This window comes from Cnephaeus nilssonii (assembly GCF_951640355.1).
Source record: "Cnephaeus nilssonii genome assembly, chromosome: 21".
NCBI lineage: Eukaryota > Metazoa > Chordata > Mammalia > Chiroptera > Vespertilionidae > Cnephaeus > Cnephaeus nilssonii.
The window spans coordinates 5,098,830-5,118,276 of NC_137092.1; the positions used below are offsets into that span (position 1 = coordinate 5,098,830).

At 49.1% G+C, this 19,447-nt stretch overlaps 1 protein-coding gene across 2 annotated transcripts in view; it reads right to left on the bottom strand.

Annotated features, from left to right (window-relative positions):
• The window catches only part of VAV3 (vav guanine nucleotide exchange factor 3), a 170,352-nt gene that overhangs the window by 126,843 nt on the left and 24,062 nt on the right, over positions 1 to 19,447 (bottom strand). For both annotated transcript variants that reach the window (XM_079761402.1, XM_079761401.1), the window contains exon 2: positions 18,091 to 18,207. In XM_079761402.1, the coding sequence (XP_079617528.1) occupies positions 18,091 to 18,207 (117 nt within the window). The remainder of the gene's footprint in view (positions 1 to 18,090; positions 18,208 to 19,447) is intronic.

Consider the following 19,447-nt stretch of genomic DNA (forward strand, 5'->3'; position numbering starts at 1 on the left):
TTTCTTGATTCCTGCTACTGATGCTAACCGTGTCGAGTCACACTCGACATCCGAGTGCAAAAGGTTAAATATTAGTGATCTGTGTTTTTCAGTCAAGTGTGGGGAGGAAAATAGGCTACAAAATTTTCTGAACCTTTGACGCAGGGCTGGAGTTGAAATAGCAAAACATATTTCCTCACAGAAACCAAATAGTTTGTCTTTAACAATTTCACTTTCTCCTTCAAAATGTATTACTAGCAACTTCTTACAAATAGGGACTATTTCTTCTCTTGGTAGCACACAGACTGAATATATGTCCACATATGTTCAGCTCTGGGGAGCGAGAGAATAAAAATGATGGGAGCATGGGAGCTTTAGCTGCATATAAACATTTTTTATACCAAACAAAAAAAGAAAATGATATGAAACAAATCTAAGTGCCCATCTCTGAAACTTTAGCGATGAGTGTGTGGCTGCCTCACATTGTACTTGTCAGGATAATAGAAATCTATCACTCTGCGTTTTCAGCGGAAAAAGTGAGGGTGGGGGAATTTGCTGCGAAGCTCTCTGAAGGGCCTGTGAGAATAGCTGTGCTGCCCGGCACTTCCTCCTCGGGCTGTATCGGCACGGCAGTGTGATGACTGCAGGATTAAGCTCTATGACAACAGTTTGAACAACAATGCCTGGTCCTCTCCTCATGTCTGGGGTTGCCAGACAAAAATAGCTGACCCTCATGTTTCTGATGGCCGATTCTTGAAAATCTTTCCAGTCCAATACACTTAGGAAGCAGGAGTCACTATCCCTTTTCGTTGACAATGAGGGGCAAGTGTTCATTCCTACCGGTCAGCAGGAAGAACACAAGGCAAACTGCCTGCCGACCTCGATGCCTGGAAGGGCAGGGAGGATAACGCCACCATCTGTGGAAGTCATGTTGAGAGTGGCCTCTCTGGCTCGTGAAGTTGTCTCTGGAGAAAACCTATATAATAAAAGGCTAATATGCAAATCAACCGAACGGCGGAACGACCGGTTGCTATGACGCACATTGACCACCAGGGGGCAGACGCTCAACACAGGATCTGCCCCCTGGTGGTCTGTGCGCTCCCACGGGGGGAGCACCACTCAGCCAAAAGCCCTGAGCCAGGCTCACAGCTGACGAATGCAGCAGTGGTGGGAGCCTCTCTCGCCTCCGTGGCAGCACTAAGGCTGTCCGGCTGACGACTTAGGCCCACTCTAGGCGGGGAGTGGGCCTAAGCCGTCAGTCAGACATCCCTTGAGGGCTCCCAGACTGCGAGAGGGCCCAGGCCAGGCTGAGGACCGCCCCCCCCCCCCAGTGCAAGAATTTTGTGCACCAGGCCTCTAGTACAATATAAAGAAGTAATTCTCACCCAGCTGGTGTGGCTCAGTGGTTGAGCATCAACCAATGAACCAGGAAGTCACAGTTCAATTCTCCGTCAGGACACATGTCCAGGTTGTGACTCAACCCCCAGTAGGCAGCATGCAGGAGGCAGCCGATCAATTATTCTCTCATCATTGATATTTCTATCACTCTCTCCCTCTCCTTTCCTCTCTGAATCAATCCTATCTAATAAAAGAGTAATATGCAAATTGACCATCACTCTAAGACACAAGATGGCCACCCCCATGTGGTCAAAGATGGCTGCCCCCATGTGGACACAAGATGGCCACCAAAAGATGGCCTTCAGGGGAGAGCAGTTGTGGGCAGTTAGGGGTAACCAGGCCAGCAGAGGAGGGCAGTTGGGGGTGACCAGGCCAGCAAGGGAGGGCAGTTGGAAGAGACCAGGCCAGCAAGGGAGGGCAGTTGGGGTGACCAGGCCAGCAGGGGAGGGCAGTTAGGGGTGACCAGGCCAGCAGGGGAGGGCAGTTGGGGATGACCAGGCCTTCAGGGGAGGACAGTTAGGGGCAACCAGACTGGCAGGGGAGGGCAGTTAGGGATGACCAGGCCAGCAGGGGAGGGCAGTTAGGAGCAATCGGGTCAGCCAGGGAGCAGTTAGGTGTTGATCAGGCTGCCAGGGGAGTGGTTAGGGGGTGATCAGGCTGGCAGGCAGAAGCGGTTAGGGGCAATCACGCAGAGGCAGGCGAGTGGTTGGGAGCCAGCAGTCCTGGATTGTGAGAGGGATGTCCCAGATTGGAGAGGGTGCAGGCTGGGCTGAGGGACAACCCTCCCCGTGCACAAATTTCGTGCACTGGGCCTCTAGTAAAAAATAAAGAAGCAATCTTCTATTTTAGAGTTACTATAGATGAAGACCTAACAGAAGCAATGCTAGTCTTAGCATTCAAATTTCCTAAAATAACCATTCATGCCATTATGTCCTTAGAAGAAAATGTTCTGCAAACAAAGTGTTTTCAGACACCTCAGGAGAAACACAAATGTTAAAATGATGGGCCCTGGCCGGGTAGCTCAGTTAGTTGGAGCGTCATCTTGTGCACCAAAAGGACGTGGGTTCGATTCTTGGTCGGGGCGTGTATGGGAGGCAACTGATCAATGTTTCTGTCTCACATTGATGTTTCTCTCTCTCCCTTCCTCTCTCTCTAAAATCAATAAAAACATATCCTCAGATGAGGATTAAAAAAACTATGAAAGTGGGGAGGAACAACAATGAAATAACAGATAAGAAAATAAGAATACACATAATTACCCTTTATCAGATATTAGGATTCATTTCCAAGACAATAGTCTGGGGGGGGGGGGGCGGGGATTCTGCAGCCTATCCCTCCTTAGCAGAGTGAGGGCGGGCATGTGGAAGGACTCGTGACAGAGACCAATCAGGCCCTTCTCATCCTCACATGGATAATTACATCTACTCTCCTCCCAGAAATCTTCCGTTCTGTCAAACTGGCCTGCAGTCCTACCCACAAACCTCCTGACCTTCCCTACCCCCACGCCTCTGCCCAAAGAGCACGCTCTTATTTTACGTCAAAATAAAATAGGTTCTCACCAAACGCCAGGGTCCATCAAAGCTCACTTAAAAGCCATCTGCTACCTGAATCTCTCTCCCCGTGCTCGGCCACGGCTGACCCTCCCTCTGGGACTAAGGTGACCTGTGCCTTCCTCGGGGCACGTAGAGCAGTCTCTACGGTGTTGAAAACAATGCCCATACCTCACAACCAGCTCATAATAGGCAAACTTCTGGTCCTCTTCCTACTGCAGCATCAGCAATAGATGAGATCTCCGCGTAAGGTGAGGGGGTGCTCACGAGCTCTCTAGATTCACCTAAGGAGCATCCTTCAGCGAAATGGGGGTGTTTTCCCAGGTGGCTGTCACGCATAGGGTAAGGCTGGCTGTTTCTCTTGCCCCACTGTTTGCTAGCCTTGGAGTCACTAACCCTCCTGAGATTCATCTGTGAACAGAGGGAATGAGAACCCCCGCCGCCCTCCCCTAGGCATCCCAGTGGCTCAGTGCAGTAACATGGTGTGAGTGTGCAGAAACACTGAAAACCCTCACAAGGTCGTTTTCACGGTTGCCCCCGTGACTCTGCACACAGCGGCTGATGGATGCGAGGGGCCGCTTCTCAGGAAGAACCTCACTCCCGTCCCAGTGAGAAACCAAGGCCTTCGGGCACTTACGCTCCCTGGCGCTCACTAACAGGTCAGCGGCTCGTTACCGCCAAGTGCGCTCACAAAAGGCCGCGGGCCCGGGGCTGCGAAGGCCAAGTCTTTAAGATCGCATCTGCTTTAATCAAATCGATGGCCTGGATAGGATCTGAAAGCAATATTAATACCAGGGAGGAAACACAGGGAAAGTAAAGGGCATAATGCCAGCCCGAGCTGATATTTTTTAAAGCAGGTAACAACTGTGTCTAAGCACTAAATACTATCACTTTTTGCTAGTTTTCATCTTAAAAACGTTTTCATTGCAACTATTTGCTCTATTCATCTTAGAAAAATCTTCAGTAAAAGTTAATCTATTAATGACCTAAAAGTTAATAACTTCTCATGATAACCTTCCATATAGTCCTTGTCGTGTCTCCAGTATTTTCATATGAATATATGTTTAGCTTTATCTGGTCTTTTCTGCTCCAAATCATCCATGGGACAACCAGTCAAGGCTTCTCTAAGCAAACATCAAATTTGCGGAGACTCAGCTGGACAGAGGTAAAATGGGAGAACTGCTTGGAGTGGAAAGAAAAGCACCATTTGACACTTAATCATCAGCCTTCGTCCCTCCGTCTCTAACCCCAGGTGTGAGTGAACGGAACTAACCTACACATGAAATCAGCATTCCCTGTGCGTCGCACTTTCCAACTGCCCTCACACTGACCGGGTCTGTCCTCCCGTCTACACGGCCAAGAAACACGAGAGGGAAGTAGGCCATTTCGTTGGATTTAGACCTGCCTGAAAAATCGCACCCAAGAAATAACGATTAACGAACTGACGGGCATCTGGAGAGGCATCTCTCGGAAGTATGATCAGCGTGGTGCCCATGTCCCAAAGCAGTCGGGATCAAATCGCCCTGCTTTTGCTTGACCACAGACATCGAATCCTTCTCAACAGTGGTCCAGAGAGCCCTGACCAGCGGCTCAGATTTGCACATGAGATGACACATATTGGAGGTCCCTGGCTTAAGTTTTCTAAGGGATATGGCCCTGCCATATCCAATCTTTCTACACCACTATTGGGGCTTTCAATCTGGGTGAACTCGTCGTGTGACACTGTCCAAGTCAAACCAAAGCCCCTTACCCCCCTGTCCACGTTATCTGCATAGCCTGTACGCGGTCCCCTCGCCTACCTGCATCCTGTTAAGAGGCCATGTGAAAACACAGAGTCACTATCACTACCGAGCCCTAAAGGGTTAGAATCAATTCTGAACATAAAGCCTAAGAGTGAGGGTTATTTATACCAACTCAGCTCTACTTCAAGCATCAAGTGCGCCATTAACTACTAACAGCATTTGTGTCTCTCGGTGGGCATTTCCTTTACATAAACCACAGTCCTGTACAGTGTTTCCTGTGAAAGAACCACATCTTTTTTTGTCCTCTAAGTGGGGGCATTTGGCAGCTGAAGTCGCAAGTAACCTAACAAAATTAGTTCCACTTACTTCAGCCCAACACATCCCCCGAGACATCGACTGCACATGGGAACACAATTTTAAACCTTGATTTTTAAGTCTTAAAATAACATCTTCATAATGCCAATGTATGGCTGACAATTTCTTTGTAATATAATTAAGGAATGTATTTAATGTCAAAACAGATTACAGGCTTTCTCCGTATTTTTATAGGTGAATGCAATGAATACAAGTTTAATATAATCTTTGGCACGGGTATGTGTACATCACTGTATTATGAACAAGGATCTGGGTGAGCTAAGAGTCACCTCCTGTGCGATCATGAGGTCCAGCCAGGAAATGTGCTCCCTGCGGGGCTAGCTCTCCCTGGGCAACTGTGGCCATTGGGCTCTGGGGTCTGGATCTCTCACTCCAAATGAGGGGCCTTCCCCAGGGCCCTTTCGAATGAGCTTGCAGCCTCTCCGGTTGGAGGTCTGCTATTCACACACCACGCACACGTTTTACTTCATGGAAAGAACTAAGGTGTAAGCAAAACTTAGATGGACGCACTCCATGTGAATGTAGCAAAACCACCTGTCACTCCCTCACGGAAGATCACGGCCTCCATTCAGGAACACTTCCTCTTGGGCCAGGGATGGGGCTTCAGGACGAATGTCACTCAAGGCCAAGGACATCACTAGACGACGGGAAGGTACAACCAGGAGGAACCAGCCAGCCCTCACGTCCAAAGGAAACATCGGGCACATTAGAAGCAGGCTTCTGTCGGCTTCTAATTTTATTATGCCAGGTCATTTTTTAAAATATTTTTTTATTTATTTCGGAGAGGAAGGGAGAGGAAGAGAGAGATAGAAACATCAATGAAGAGAATCATTGAATAGATAATCTGTAATAGATTTAAAAAGAGAGAGAGAAAGAAAAGGGAAGAAAAGCTGTACCCAAATATCAAGAGAGGGGAGGTATACAAATACCAAAATGATAAAGGCAAAGACTATCTAGAAAAAGTTAAAAGAGGCGCTTTCTCCCAAAAGCGAGATGGTAAAAAACACCCAGAATTTAAGAATTCGGGGAACTTCCTAGATTTTATCTTGATGTTCAAACCTCTCAGTTCATTATTTTTGAGTGGGTTACGTTGAGTATTAAATGCTCTTTCATCTAATAAGATGGACTCTGGGGCTCCCGTTCCTTTTAGCTGTTAACAGTCAGTGGGCTTTACACACAGGGTTGGAGAAGTAGGACAGCCACAGGAACCTGGGAGCTTCTCCAGCCCAAGATGGTTCACTGTTTTGTGAATAAGATCAAATTAAATAAACACTCGGTGAAGTGCTCTTAGAAAACAACAAGCCCAAGTAAGGAAGGCTTGCTTTGTATAGAAGGGCATGTCTGTATTAATTCAAGGCCAGTTTATTTCAAAACTAATGCCAGGAACTTCCATTTATAATCTTTACCCAAAAGAAGTACAAGTCAGATGCAGGGCCTGACCACAAACGTTCCTAAAGATCTTAGTAAATGGTAGAAAGAATTTAGGTGGGTTTTTAAAAGAATATTAGGACTTCTTTCCAGTATAGCTTTCAAAATTGTTCTTATGAACAATAAGTGGAAAACAATGCTTTTAAGTTTATACACTGAGTGGCCAGATTATTTTGATCTCTGAATGCATAATAATCTGGCCACTCACTGTATATCCTATATAATAAAAGGCTAATATGCAAATTGTCCCCTTGACCAGGAGTTCGACCAGCAGGCAGGCCAGCCAACCGCCCGTGTCCCCTCCCCCTGGCCAGGCTGGCAGGACCCCACTCATGCACCAATTCATGCACCGGGCCTCTAATATATATATATTAGAGGCCCGGTGCATGAATACACACACACACACACACACACACACACACACACACACACACACACTGAGTGGCCAGATTATTATGCATTCGGAAATCATAATAATCTGACCACTCAGTGTATATGAAATCGATCCCAATATAATAATAATGACTTGATATTACCAATTTGAGGTTACTGGAATTGAGTGACTCAAGCCATAGGAGGATTTTGGGGGCTAATAGGCAACTCTTGCTGGGCCCCTCAATAGCTTCAGGTGGGAGCTGAGACTGTGTTACTACCGATGATAAAGAGAATGGCTATAAAATACTGAAATGCAACATCAACAAAGATAAGCAGAATTCATATGCAAATACATGCTAATAATTAAAAATTATCTTCCCGCCGAAACCGGTTTGGCTCAGTGGATAGAGCGTCGGCCTGCGGACTCAAGGGTCCCGGGTTCGATTCCGGTCAAGGGCATGTACCTTGGTTGCGGGCACATCCCCAGTGGGGGGTGTGCAAGAGGCAGCTGATCGATGTTTCTAACTCTCTCTTCCTCTCTGTAGAAAATCAATAAAATATATTTTTTAAAAAAATTATCTTCCCTGTATTTATCCCAAAGTTTATTCCCAATATTTTCCCTCCAGAATGGTCTTCCCTTTACTTCTTCCCATTCACAGCTAACCTTCATAGCTCATCTCCGGCTTCATTCCATCTAGAAACTCGTGTTTTCAGCCCTCTTGGTCACGCTATTCAATACGCACACTCGGATATGTTCTTCCCTGAACACTCAGGGGCAGGTTTGACCACGTGAGAATGATACACAGCTTACACGTTAAACCGCTAGATTCAGGGTATCCCGGCTCCCAACATCATGCTAGTATCGTAGGCGCCAGCACACGTGGAATAGATTTAAAGTGGTTTTAGAAGTATGTTCAAGTAGCCGCAGCAACAACCAAAACTGTATCCGCCATTCAGTGGGCAGCTCTGCCGAGTCTGGGTCCTGAAATCGCCCACCAGTTGGCAAAGCTCCTGGCAGAGGCCTGGCCGGTGGCTGACGTGCCTGGAACACCTGCTCGGCCCGAAGAGCTCACTGAGCTGGGTCACGGGACTCACTGAACAACCAGAGGCGCCGGGGGCGGGGGCAGGCGCCCAGGGCTGAAGCAGGAAGCCTGACAGCAGCGCGAAGGCTGGCGAGGATGGGCCACCGTGGAGGGTGACTCTAGTCCCGGAGGGCGACATTGACACAATAACAACAAATATTTGGTCTTCCTTCCAGCTCCGACGCTGAGCTCCGAAAACCCTGTGTGTTCTGAGAAAAGGCATGACAGGAACATCTGTTTTGACAGGTGGCCTTTGACCTCCATCCTGACACTGAGCTCCTTAATCCCTGGGAGTTTCTCAAGCCATAGGAGGATTTGGGGGGGCTAATAGGCAACTCTTGCTGGGCCCCTCGATAGCTTCAGGTGGGAGCTGGTCGCCAGAAAGGCCCAACCTTGATTAGGAACTTTCAGCCCCACCCCAACCTCCGGGGGGCAGAGGAGAAGGGACTGAGTTAATGATCAGTCATGCCTACGGGACAAAGCCTTCTAAAGAAAACCCCCGAATGGCAGGGGCTTCCAGGCTGGTAAACACATCCACACGTCTCAGGGTGGCACCCCCCCCTCCAAGGGACAGAGGGTGCTGCCCTCCGGGCCCTGCCAGACCTCGCAGGTGACCCTCTTCACCTGCCTGTTCATCCATGTCCTTCAGGCACCCTTCAACAACCCAGTCATCGCACCTAAGGGCCTCCCTGAGCCTGGGAGCCTTCCAGCAAACGATCGGCCCTGAGGAGCGGGTTGTGCAAACCGTCAACTTTGTAGCCACGTCGGACAGAAGGGTGGGTACCCTGAGCTTCCAACACTCGGGACTGTCACCCGAGTTGGAGAATTTGTCGGGGGGGGGGGGGGTGGAATAGTACGTATTTGATGCCAGAAGGTGCTAAGAGCAAAAACAGTTCAGAGAGCACAAGAGAATGGCCAGGGAGAAGTCAGTGGTCCTCTCTGGACCTCCGTTTCCTCCTCCGGAAAAGTCAAAGGTTAAACTTGAAGCTGCCTCAGGTCTCCTTCAGCTTCTACACTCAACGGATGGGCGTCCGCCGCAGCATCCGCAGGGCAGTGTGAGTCCACCTTCGCAGGTGGCCCGAGCCCGCTGCTCCAGTCGCTGCTCTGGTGGGGAATGAGCTCCCCACCCCAGCAGGAAGCCTGCGGGCGATCTGAGAGGCACCCCACAGACCCCCGCCCGGATCTTCCCGGCAGCATTTTCAAATTCACGGCTTTCACTGTTAACTGAATTTTTATGTGAGAGAATTTAAAAGGCAAAGCTTTAGTAACTTAAGAATGTTTCTTTTCATTTATGAACTCTTCCCACTGACCAACCACAGGAGGTAACACAATCGGTGTCTTAACGCCTCACCCGAAGAGGCTCGCCCCTCTCGACCTCCCAACTGACTTATGTTTTCTAAGGTGTTTTATGCTTCCATGTTCATATTTGAACCATGAACATTGTTTAAATGTTCATATTTAAACTAAAAAAAAAAAATCATAGGAAAGTAAATTGCGCTACACTGACTAACGACCCCTGCCCTGGCACTGACCAATCAGGGGAGAGCATGCCTGGAAGAACTCACCTGCAAAGCTCATGAAGCTTCTGTTGAGACACGCCCCTAAGATTTCCACCTGCAGGAAAGGGAGACTCTCAGGACGAAGCCATTCCCTTCCTTCTCTCCTTCCCCCACAGGCACGTATCCCCTAATCTCCAAGGGACCCCACGAGACTTGCAACCAGGGGAGCAATGGGCAGTGGCAGCTCGTCCCGGGCTCACCCCCTGAACCCGTGTCCAAGGCCCCCTTTTCTGACTGCCCAGGGAGCCACAGCAGCCCCGCCTGGGCTCTCCGTTGCGTCTGAGCCCTTCCTGGTTGCACGCTCCTGAGCATGTCTTGCTGCCATCGTGGGCCCAGGACCCTTCGGCTCAGTGCTGTGGAGCCCTTCCCTTTCAATGGCCCCGTCCCCACCCCCTTTTCCTTAAATAAATTCAGTTTTTCTTCATCCACCCTCTGAAATGGCTCTTTAGCCTTCCCCGCGCACCACCGACTTTAACCTTTCAGTTTTGAGTTTCATCGAAGTTTTCTTCCTTTGAACTTAGAAAACTCTCAGAATGATCAACCATTGTTGAGGGTTTTCTTCCTCACCGTGAACTCTGCCTGCTACGTCCCAACACCTAACGAAGTCTATCACACCCTCTTCCTTTCGGATGGCCGGGCAGCAGGAAACGAAGCACTCGTCAAGGCAAACGCGCCCTTGGCATCCCCCTCCGGAACTTGGAGGAGAAGAGGTCCCTGGGATTCCAGATGGTGACCGCAGCAAAGGCCGAAAAGGCGCAAGGTGCAGCTGGGATGGAGTGAAGCAGCTGCCCACCCCCACCTCACCCCCACGCCCCTACCCTCCCACCTCCCACCCCACCCCCCCACCCCCGGAAACTGAACAGCCACGCATGGAGGCAGAGGGGAGGGAGAGGAGGGCTCATGCACTTTCTGTGTCGGCCTCACCTGGCCTTGAAAGGGTGTTCTCTGAAACTGTCTCCCCATATCTATTCCGTTTTAATTCAGTTATAATCCCGAGCCCATCTTATCTAGGAAAACACTAAGAAAAAGAACAAAAGCAAATCTTACATTTCAATAATAAACTGCATGTTACCTTTCATTTTAATTGTGCTTGCCAATTAAATAGAAAGCATTGTGTTCATTTGAGACTTGGGCTCAGGAGGAGACTATTTCCATCTTTATTTGTGAGAGAGAAGAAAAAGAAGTCACCCCACATGCTATACTTGTGCTCGGTAAGGGCCCTTTAAATGCACAGGAAGTGAAAGGGAAACAGAAGGGATCCCGCAGGATGCTGCCCCTGAAGGGAGCAGGCCCTGGAAAAGAACTCCTGCCAGTCAGGATGTAGCTGGAACGAAGCAGATGATAAATAAGTTGTTGTTTTTTAAATGTATCATTTTAAAGGTATTTCAACAAACAGGAATTTACCCACCAACAAAATGCATGGCCGTATCAATACAGTGCTTGTGCCATATAATATTTTGAGAACTACAGAGAAATTGCTTCCATTTACTCCCTTTGTTATCATCATAATTAGCCAGTTTATTGGTATTAGTAACAGGAAGAGGGCAAAGGGGAGGCCAGCCAGTATAAGCATGGGCATCTGGGCAGCTTCCCCAGGGAGCTGCAACTTCACACTCCCCAGGGAGCCACGGGTCCATTCCCTGCAGATCGCTGGGGGAAGGGCTCAAACAAAGCGGGGGGGGGGGGGGGGGGGGCCACAATCCCCAAATGCACTATTAAAAAGAGTGCCTGGTACCCACCACCTTGGGAGCCACCATCGGGGGACATGGGAGCAGCACACAATGTTTTCCAAAGCTCTCATGCCCAATCCCTAGCTTAGGATACTTTTTCCTTTCCAGACAAAAGAAAAGTCTAGAAAATAAACTTAAATCTGTCTATCTTTGACGCCACAACTCACTATTCTTAGGAAATTGAAATTTGGGAAGGCCGACATAACAATATTAAGCAGAAAGTACTAATGTGTATTCATTTGTCAACATAGAATGACTTCACAAAGAATCGGGCACATGTGCCCTACCTGGTTTGGCTCAGTGGATAGAGCGTCAGTGGACTGCAGGGTCCCAGGTTTGATTCGGGTCAAGGGCACAGGCCCAGATTGTGGGTTCGATCCCCAGTGGAGGGCGTGCAGGAGGCAGCCAATCAATGATTCTCTCTCATCATTGATGTTTCTATCTCTCTCTCCCTCTCCCGTCCTCTCTGAAATCAATAAAAATATATATTTTTTAAAAAAGAATTGGGTAGATGAGTACGGACCTTATGTTAATTAACACAGAGCCTGCTAAAAGTGAGCCAGATTTGTGACCATTTGGATTTTCAAATAAATAGTCAACACTCCCTTTCGGCTGACCAGCCAAGAGATGATTTAACAAAGGACAGGGCCACCAACGCTAAGAGACAGAGCTGGAGGGCTCTTTCTGACGCAAAGCCGGGCCCCTGACTAATTCCAAGAACTTTTCCTGTTACAGAAGCAGAAGTAGCGCCGCTGCCGTTTCCAAGTTCCCCTTTTGTTGAGGGAAAAACATACTCCCTACAACATACGCTCCTTTGTTTTACCACACACACACCAAAAAAAAGCATGCAGAAAACATCGATTCCATCATCCACACTGTCGGCTCTTCTCGTTTTGAAACAATTACTTACCTTCTTCCTAAGCCATCTAGAGCCAAAGTATTAGGTTAAACCGCATAAAACTGCAAGTGTGTCAAATATTAGCAATGTCACGTGGCTCAGCCTGCATGTGATAGAATTCTAACGGGTCACAAATGGTGGCGAGGCTACTGGTTATTACGGAGCCATCCGTAGTCAATGTCTCGTGCATTTTGTTTTATCTACATTTTCATCTCGCTCTTGTCTGCTTCCTCAGAGAAATTCAGTTCATACCCTGACCGCAGAGGGGTGCTCACTATGCAATGCCAGCCAGCAGCAGTGAAAAGAGAGGTTTCGTGTCAAGAAAGGGGAACCGGGGGTTTATATGACGTCACTGCCTCTGTCCAACAATGTTTAAATATATATTTTAGCAACTCCCATTTTTCTAGCACCTTCTCATGTGTCAGTCATTATGCTGGAAATCTTATGTACAATGTTATCTGCTTCAATCCTCTTAGCAAAGTATATGCATATAACAATGGCCGATAAAGCCAATGTCTAATGTGCACAACTATTTTGAAGAGTAGTCTTTCTATATCTCTGTAGGTTTATTTCTGTAATTTTTTTTTTCATTCTGAGACTTCTTACTTTGTTCTGTACAAATTCTACTGGACACAAAGGCTTTACGGCTAGCTCAAAAGCTCGCTTTCCGGATTATGTTTTTTCCTTGACTCTTCAGGCAGCTGGGCGATAAATTTCATCCTCCGACAAGTGGGTATGATGACAGTGCCTCTTCCTCCATTTAGCTTCTAACCTCTTCCTCAGCTTGAAATGTCGTCATCTTTAACGGCTCGTGTTATATGTGCTGTCCTGATAAGATATTTCAAGTTACTCTCAGATTTGGGCAGGTTATAAACAAAACGGGAAGATTTAAGAAGAAGAGACTTAGCGGAGCATGATAACGATCTTCATGTGTTCGAGGGATTGTCCCAGAGAAGAATTATGAATTAATTCTATGCTGCTCCAGGGTCAGTGGGTAGAAAAATAGATTAGTGATGATTTTCTAAATAATTCACCATCCACTAATTGGAGCTGTTGCTACAGAGGAAAATTCTGTGCCATCACTCAGAGTCTTTCAAGTACTATGGGAGGGAGTCCAACTGTGGGCCCAGAACAGCGTAGAAAAGATGATGTGTGTGCTTCATTGCTTATTTATCCACCAAAATGTCTCCTTACTTATGAAAATCTTGGGGAAGTCTACTGACCAAATTCCAAGTGAAAACAAAATTTTTGAAAAAGGAACGCTCATGAATACCGTCTCCCTTTTATAGTAGTTTCACTATCTACAATGCCGTGAAATTGTACTTTATTAGCTCTCTAAGAAATTGTACTTTATCATCTGACAGTCAATAAGTTCAGGTTTTTCCGCTGCTTCCTCCCAAAAACCTAAAGGCTACTAGGAAACCGTCAGCAGTGATTTCGCTAAAGCGACGTTACGCTCCACAGACATCAGGGGCAGACGCAGAGTTCACTCCGACCTGGATCTGGCCATCAGTGCTTTTTTGTGACTTTACCCAACCCACACCCAGTGCTATTAATCGTCTTCAAAACTTGACTAGATTGCCCTGGCCAGGTGCTCAGTGGATGGAGCGTCGGCCTGTGGACTGAAGTGTCCTGGGTTCGATTCCAGTCAAGGGCACGTACCTCGGTTGCAGGCTCAATCCCCAGGCCTGATCAGAGCACAGGTGGGAGGCAACCAATCGATGTGTCTCCCTCACATCGATGTTTCTCTCTGTCTCTCCCCCTTCCTTCCACTCTCTCTTTAAAAATTAATGGAAAAATATCCTCTGGTGAGGATTAACACACAAAAAAACATAACCTAGACTTGACCAGTAACAGTGGTGGACTCTACCCTCCCATCCATAATACAACCACTCCAGGGTGACATTCTGAGACGCGTTATGAGAGGCAGCTACAGAGCGGAACGATCTATAAGGCACCTGCCCATTGAGAAGCAGCAAGCATCCCCGCTCAGCTCCTTTGCACAGAAGCACAGGAGGAGACCAGCAAGGGAAAGCAGATGCCTGGGGTCACACAGCACATTCCGTGTGAAGCTGGGTGCACACAGTTCCCAGGAGAACACCTGGAAGATGTCAATGCCACCCATTCATTCCAACCCAGTGGTCGGCAAACTCATTAGCCAACAGAGCCAAATATCAACAGCACAACGATTGACATTTCTTTTGAGAGCCAAATTTTTTAAACTTAAACTTCTTCTCACGCCACTTCTTCAAAATAGACTCGCCCAGGCCGTGGCATTTTGTGGAAGAGCCATACTCAAGGGGCCAAAGAGCCGCATGTGGCTCGCGAGCCGCAGTTTGCCGACCACGGTTCTAACCTAATGATTTTGACGGCCCCATCCACCAGCTGGTCCTGACACCTTTAGTCCTCAGACACACTGATTCGGCGGGACCTGTCATGCCCCGGAGGCCGTCTAACCAGAGGAAGGTCCAGAATCAACCCACATGTCTCCACTGCAATCCTCCGAAGACACGGGTGCTGCAGGGAGAAAACAAGTGACTCAGAAGCCGGCATCTCTCCGGAGGAAGCGTGCATGGCTGACCCACCGCTGCAGTCGCTGCCAAGAACTGTTTCCTGCAGCTGCTTGGTGCTCAGAATGCTCCTGAAGCCGGCTTCCTGCTGCCCCTGCGCAGGAGTGCAGCATCCAGTCCTGCCCACCCCCCACCCCATTCTGCCCCTGGGCAAGTGCCAGGGATCCCGAGGCCCCACAGATGTGCATAAGCCATTCGAAAGATAATAGGGAGAGCAAACACGGAAAATACCACCCTCCTTTTCCACAGGAGCCCGTTGATAGGAAATACACACGCACAACAGTTGAAGGCCTGAAGGCCGAGGGATCGCATCACCGCTGTTGGACAGACAAGTCATGGGCTACTGTACTGCCACCTAATGGAGTTAACCAAGCCCACTGGGGACTTCCCAACCATCACATTCACCACTGATGGACAGCAGATTAGACTCCGTGAACCCCATATGTATGTGCCCTGGACACACTGCACTAAAAGGACGAGGACAGGGCTGAGGGCCTCTGAACACAGCTGAGATGGAAGAAGAACGCGTGTACTGAGCAGCATGTATTTGCCGTAACCTCGAAAATACAGAAACCTATTCCTAGAAAGTTTCCTAGTACAAAACAATAAATATTTCCATTTTTAAAATAAAACACACACACACACACACACACACACACACACACACACACACCCCAGAAAAGGTTTTAAGCGTTCCAGAGACACCAAGTCTCCACCTGATAATCAGCAAGTGCCAAAAACACCAAAAATGAAATACAGGGAAAATTACGAATGGACAAATATAGTAAAAACCTTTGAAAAAAAAACGAAACATAAAATACTGACTGGGATGCAAAATATGTCTACAGAAGTGAGTGTAAATGCCATTAGGTTTTTCTTATATTCATTTAAGGGGGGAAATGCGCGAAGTTGCACCTGCTCCGTTCCTTCCTCTTGTTTTCTCTCCTTACCTTTCACAGGTCACATCCAACCCTGATGAGAGCTCACTCTGGGCCCCTCTTGCCGCTGCTCTGGGAAAGGGCTGCATAGTTTGCAACCACATTGCTTCAGTCTCATAAGCAGGACTTATCAGTGCCTTTAGCGTGCCATACCCCTCCCACAGAGGGAGGACACAGCCTGCAGGTTTACCCAACTCACGTGAACAAGGATGTTTTTTCCCGGGCTACCTATTCATATTTCTCAAGACAATGGGGTTCCTCGGGCAATGCCCTTCCAGAAGTTTTCAACTGTATTAAGGTTCGAAAACAGTGAAGGGTTTTGTGAACTGGCTCAAAAACTACCAGAAAGCAGACCCAACATGAACTTGAATAATCACCAGAGCGTGAAGAATGACCCGTGCATGGCTGGGGCACTAGGGTTCTGTAAGACGTGGTGCGAATGGGAAAATCTGCCTGGTATTAACTCCCCGGGTGAAATATAGCAGCAAAGACAGTGAAAGAGATGAAGAGGTTCCTCAAAAGGTCGCGCTGTGCACAAACAAAGGAGGATCCCGCTAATGAAGGTCGCGCTGTGCACAAAGGAGGATCCCGCTAATGGTGCCGATATGGTGTCAGCCGACCAGACACGCAGTTCTTCGGGAAGGCCAGAGGCTGCTGCCCCCTTCTCCGCCTCAACAGACACAAAGGAGGCCTTGGACCAAGCTTTCTTTGTCCGGGAGGAATCACTGGAGAGCTCTCAGTTATGTAAATACAGGCAAGCCCCTCCCGTCAGAGGGGGAGAGCGTGAAGGAGGCCTTTGTGGGCAGACAGGGGTGGTCTCCTGGGGACCCCGGTGCGCCGGGCGGCTGCAGGCTGGCAGTTGGCTGATGAGCAGGGAAGTCTGGGCCTTCTGGGAGGAAGGAGACCAGAGGTCCCCAGTGCTGCTCGGAGAGTGGGAGTCAGTACCTCCATAGAGGTCGAATGAGGAGACCCCGCCCTAGCCGGTTTGACTCAGTGGATAGAGCATCGGCCTGTGGAATGAGGGGTCCTGGGTTCGATTCCGGTCAAGGGCACATGTCTGGGTTGCAGGCTCGATCCCCAGCAGGGGTGTGCAGGAGGCAGCCGATTAATAATAAGGAGCCCCTGACCCAAGTGTGCTGGCAGGAAAGCAACCCGGGAGCCCCTGAAGAGAACTCGCCACAGAGCTGGGGGAGTGTGGCCCGGCCGGGTCACCATGGGGGCTAACTGAAGTGCTGGGGGCAGAAGGCTGGGGGTGTCAGAGCCGTCCACGGAGCCACGCAGGACCCATCTTCAGGGGCCCCGAATGGCAGACCACGGCTGAAGATGGAGGGCCGCGTGGTGCTTGGAAGTGAGGCTAATTAGGGCCCCGTGGACCACAAACACCCCGGGGACTCTTGAATAATTCAGGATGGAAAATACTTCGAGGAAGAAACATCAAACTTCTAACAAGAGTGGGAGTTCAAACAGATAATTGAAGAAAGAGAGATTTACATGTCAAACGCTTCCTCCTGGGTAGTAAAAACAGACAGGAAATGTCTTAGTGGCTGATCCATGGGCACGCACTGGCCAATGAGGACCCCGAGGCCACCTGCACCCACCACAAGCCAAGCCGAGGAGCCGTGGGTTGGGGGCGTTTTCCTGGGACCGGAGGCCAGGCAGAGTCCCCGGGAGACACACAGGGAGTGGGACACCAGCACAGGTTGCCCCACGTCCTGCCGGGATGCATGTGGGGCTTTGCGGGGGGGCAGGGGGGACGAGGGGGGGAGTGTGCGGCGTCAGAGCTCATAGGAGGACTAAAGGCGGGAGATGGGGACATGGAGACTCATGTCATTACCTCTTTTATGGCTTCTTACACGTAAGAAGTTTAACTTTATGCCCAAAGACTACAAAATAAATGACCATCACTTTTGAAAGGGCGATTCCAGTCACCTAGTACACACACGTGTTTGGGGCACACACGAGAACCATAACATTAAAACTTTCCCATGTGACCAATGTCCTTGGAAATAGTTATTAGTAAAGGAGTTATTTCACAATCTCAAACACTTCAGTGATCCGTGTCCTCCTCCCCAAGTCACCCAGCCAAGTCAAAACAGAGAGGGGCAACAGAGCATTCCCAACTTCCAAAAATGTGGAGTCTTTGGGGTATAGCGAGGACTGGAGGGAAACAATGCTGGTCCTCAGACATGAGGGCCCACCCAACTATAAAGGATGAAAAACAGTTATTTACCTCTGCACGAAAGGTTCCTCTTATACTGCTTGAAATAGGCAACAGTTCTAATGTCACTGAGACCATTCCTACTGATCTACATGTATCGGTTAAGCCACCAATGTGAAATTTAACTATATAATTGAGATGTATAAGCCACTTAAGTCACATGTCCTATTTCAACAGGAAACAAGTATTTGATTAAAGGTTCTCCAATTAAAAAAGAAAATACATGAAAAAATAAAATGCAGCATTACCTTTCCAAAGTCCCGGACATCAAACAGGTCAAAGGCCTCGAAGAGCTCGCTCTTCCTCATTCCGAACGTCTCGCAACAGGCCGTGAGGAAGGTCCGTATGTTCTTCAAACAGAGAAACTGAGGGACGGAAAGAGCTGTTAGTATGCCGTGAATGCCCACGCTGCGGGTCCTCGGTCACACCGGATGCCGTAAAAGCGACCGGGAGGAAGCCCTCGGTCTCTGAGGCTGCTGCTCAGTGGCCCCTGCAGCAGGATTCACCCAGCAGCCACCCTCCTGGGCACAGGGGACGTGCTGTGACCCAGGCAGACGAGATGTCTGTCCTCGTGAAACTCATGTTCTACGAAGACAGACCAGAACAAACTCGGCAACAAAAACGTTAGTATTTTTCTTTTCATGTGGTGATAAGTGCAATAGAAAAAATAAAGCCAGGCCCAGACCACATAGCTCAGTGGTTGAGTGTCAACCTATGAACCAGGAGGTCAGGGTTCAATTCCGGGTCAAGGGCACACACCCGGATTGTGGCTTGATCCCCAGTAGGGGGCGTGCAGGAGGCAGCCGATTGATGATTCTCTCTCATCACTGATGTTTCTATTGCTCTCCCTCTCCCTTCCTCTCTGAAATCAATGAAAATATATTTTTTAAATAAAAATAATAGGAATAAAGCCAGGAGGAGGATTTGGGAGGGCTGATCAGGGTGGTGGGGCGCTTCAATGGGATGGTTAGAGAAGGAAGGTGTCAGAGAGAGAGGACAGGGAAGCAGGGACCTGGAGGTGGTGAGGCGCAGGCACGAAGAATCCAGGACAGAGCCTCCTGCCTAGCGCAGCCTCCACCCCGGGCCGGCCCCGTGGCAGCAGTGACTGAGGATGTCTGAGGAAGGGGCGACACGGCCGGGCAGCTGCGTGACCAGCAGAGCGGGGAAGGTGAGCAGGGAAATGGGATGGAGGATGAAGGGCCCTGTTGGACAGGCTTGTGCTCCGACTGAGACGGGAGGCCTTGGAGCAGAGGAGGGATGCGCTCTGGTATGTTTAAAGGGTCTTTCAGGCTGTTCTGCATGTAGGGTAGAAGGGGCTTGAGCAAGGATGGAGACGGGCACACCTGATAGGAGGCTATTGCAATGACCCGGGTGAGAGAGGACCAGGGGGAGACGGGTGTTACATTCGGCTGCGTTCGAGTTGAGGTGCCCGTTCGTCATGCCATAGGACGTGGGCAGCAGGCCACTGGATAGACGAGTCTGGAGTCCGGGGTACAGGTGTGCACCCCACACACAGAGTGTACACCACCGTGGTTTTCACCATGATGTCGTCTGACATAGCCTGGGAGGAGGCAGAGAGGAGAGGGCCTGGGGCCAGGTAAGCTT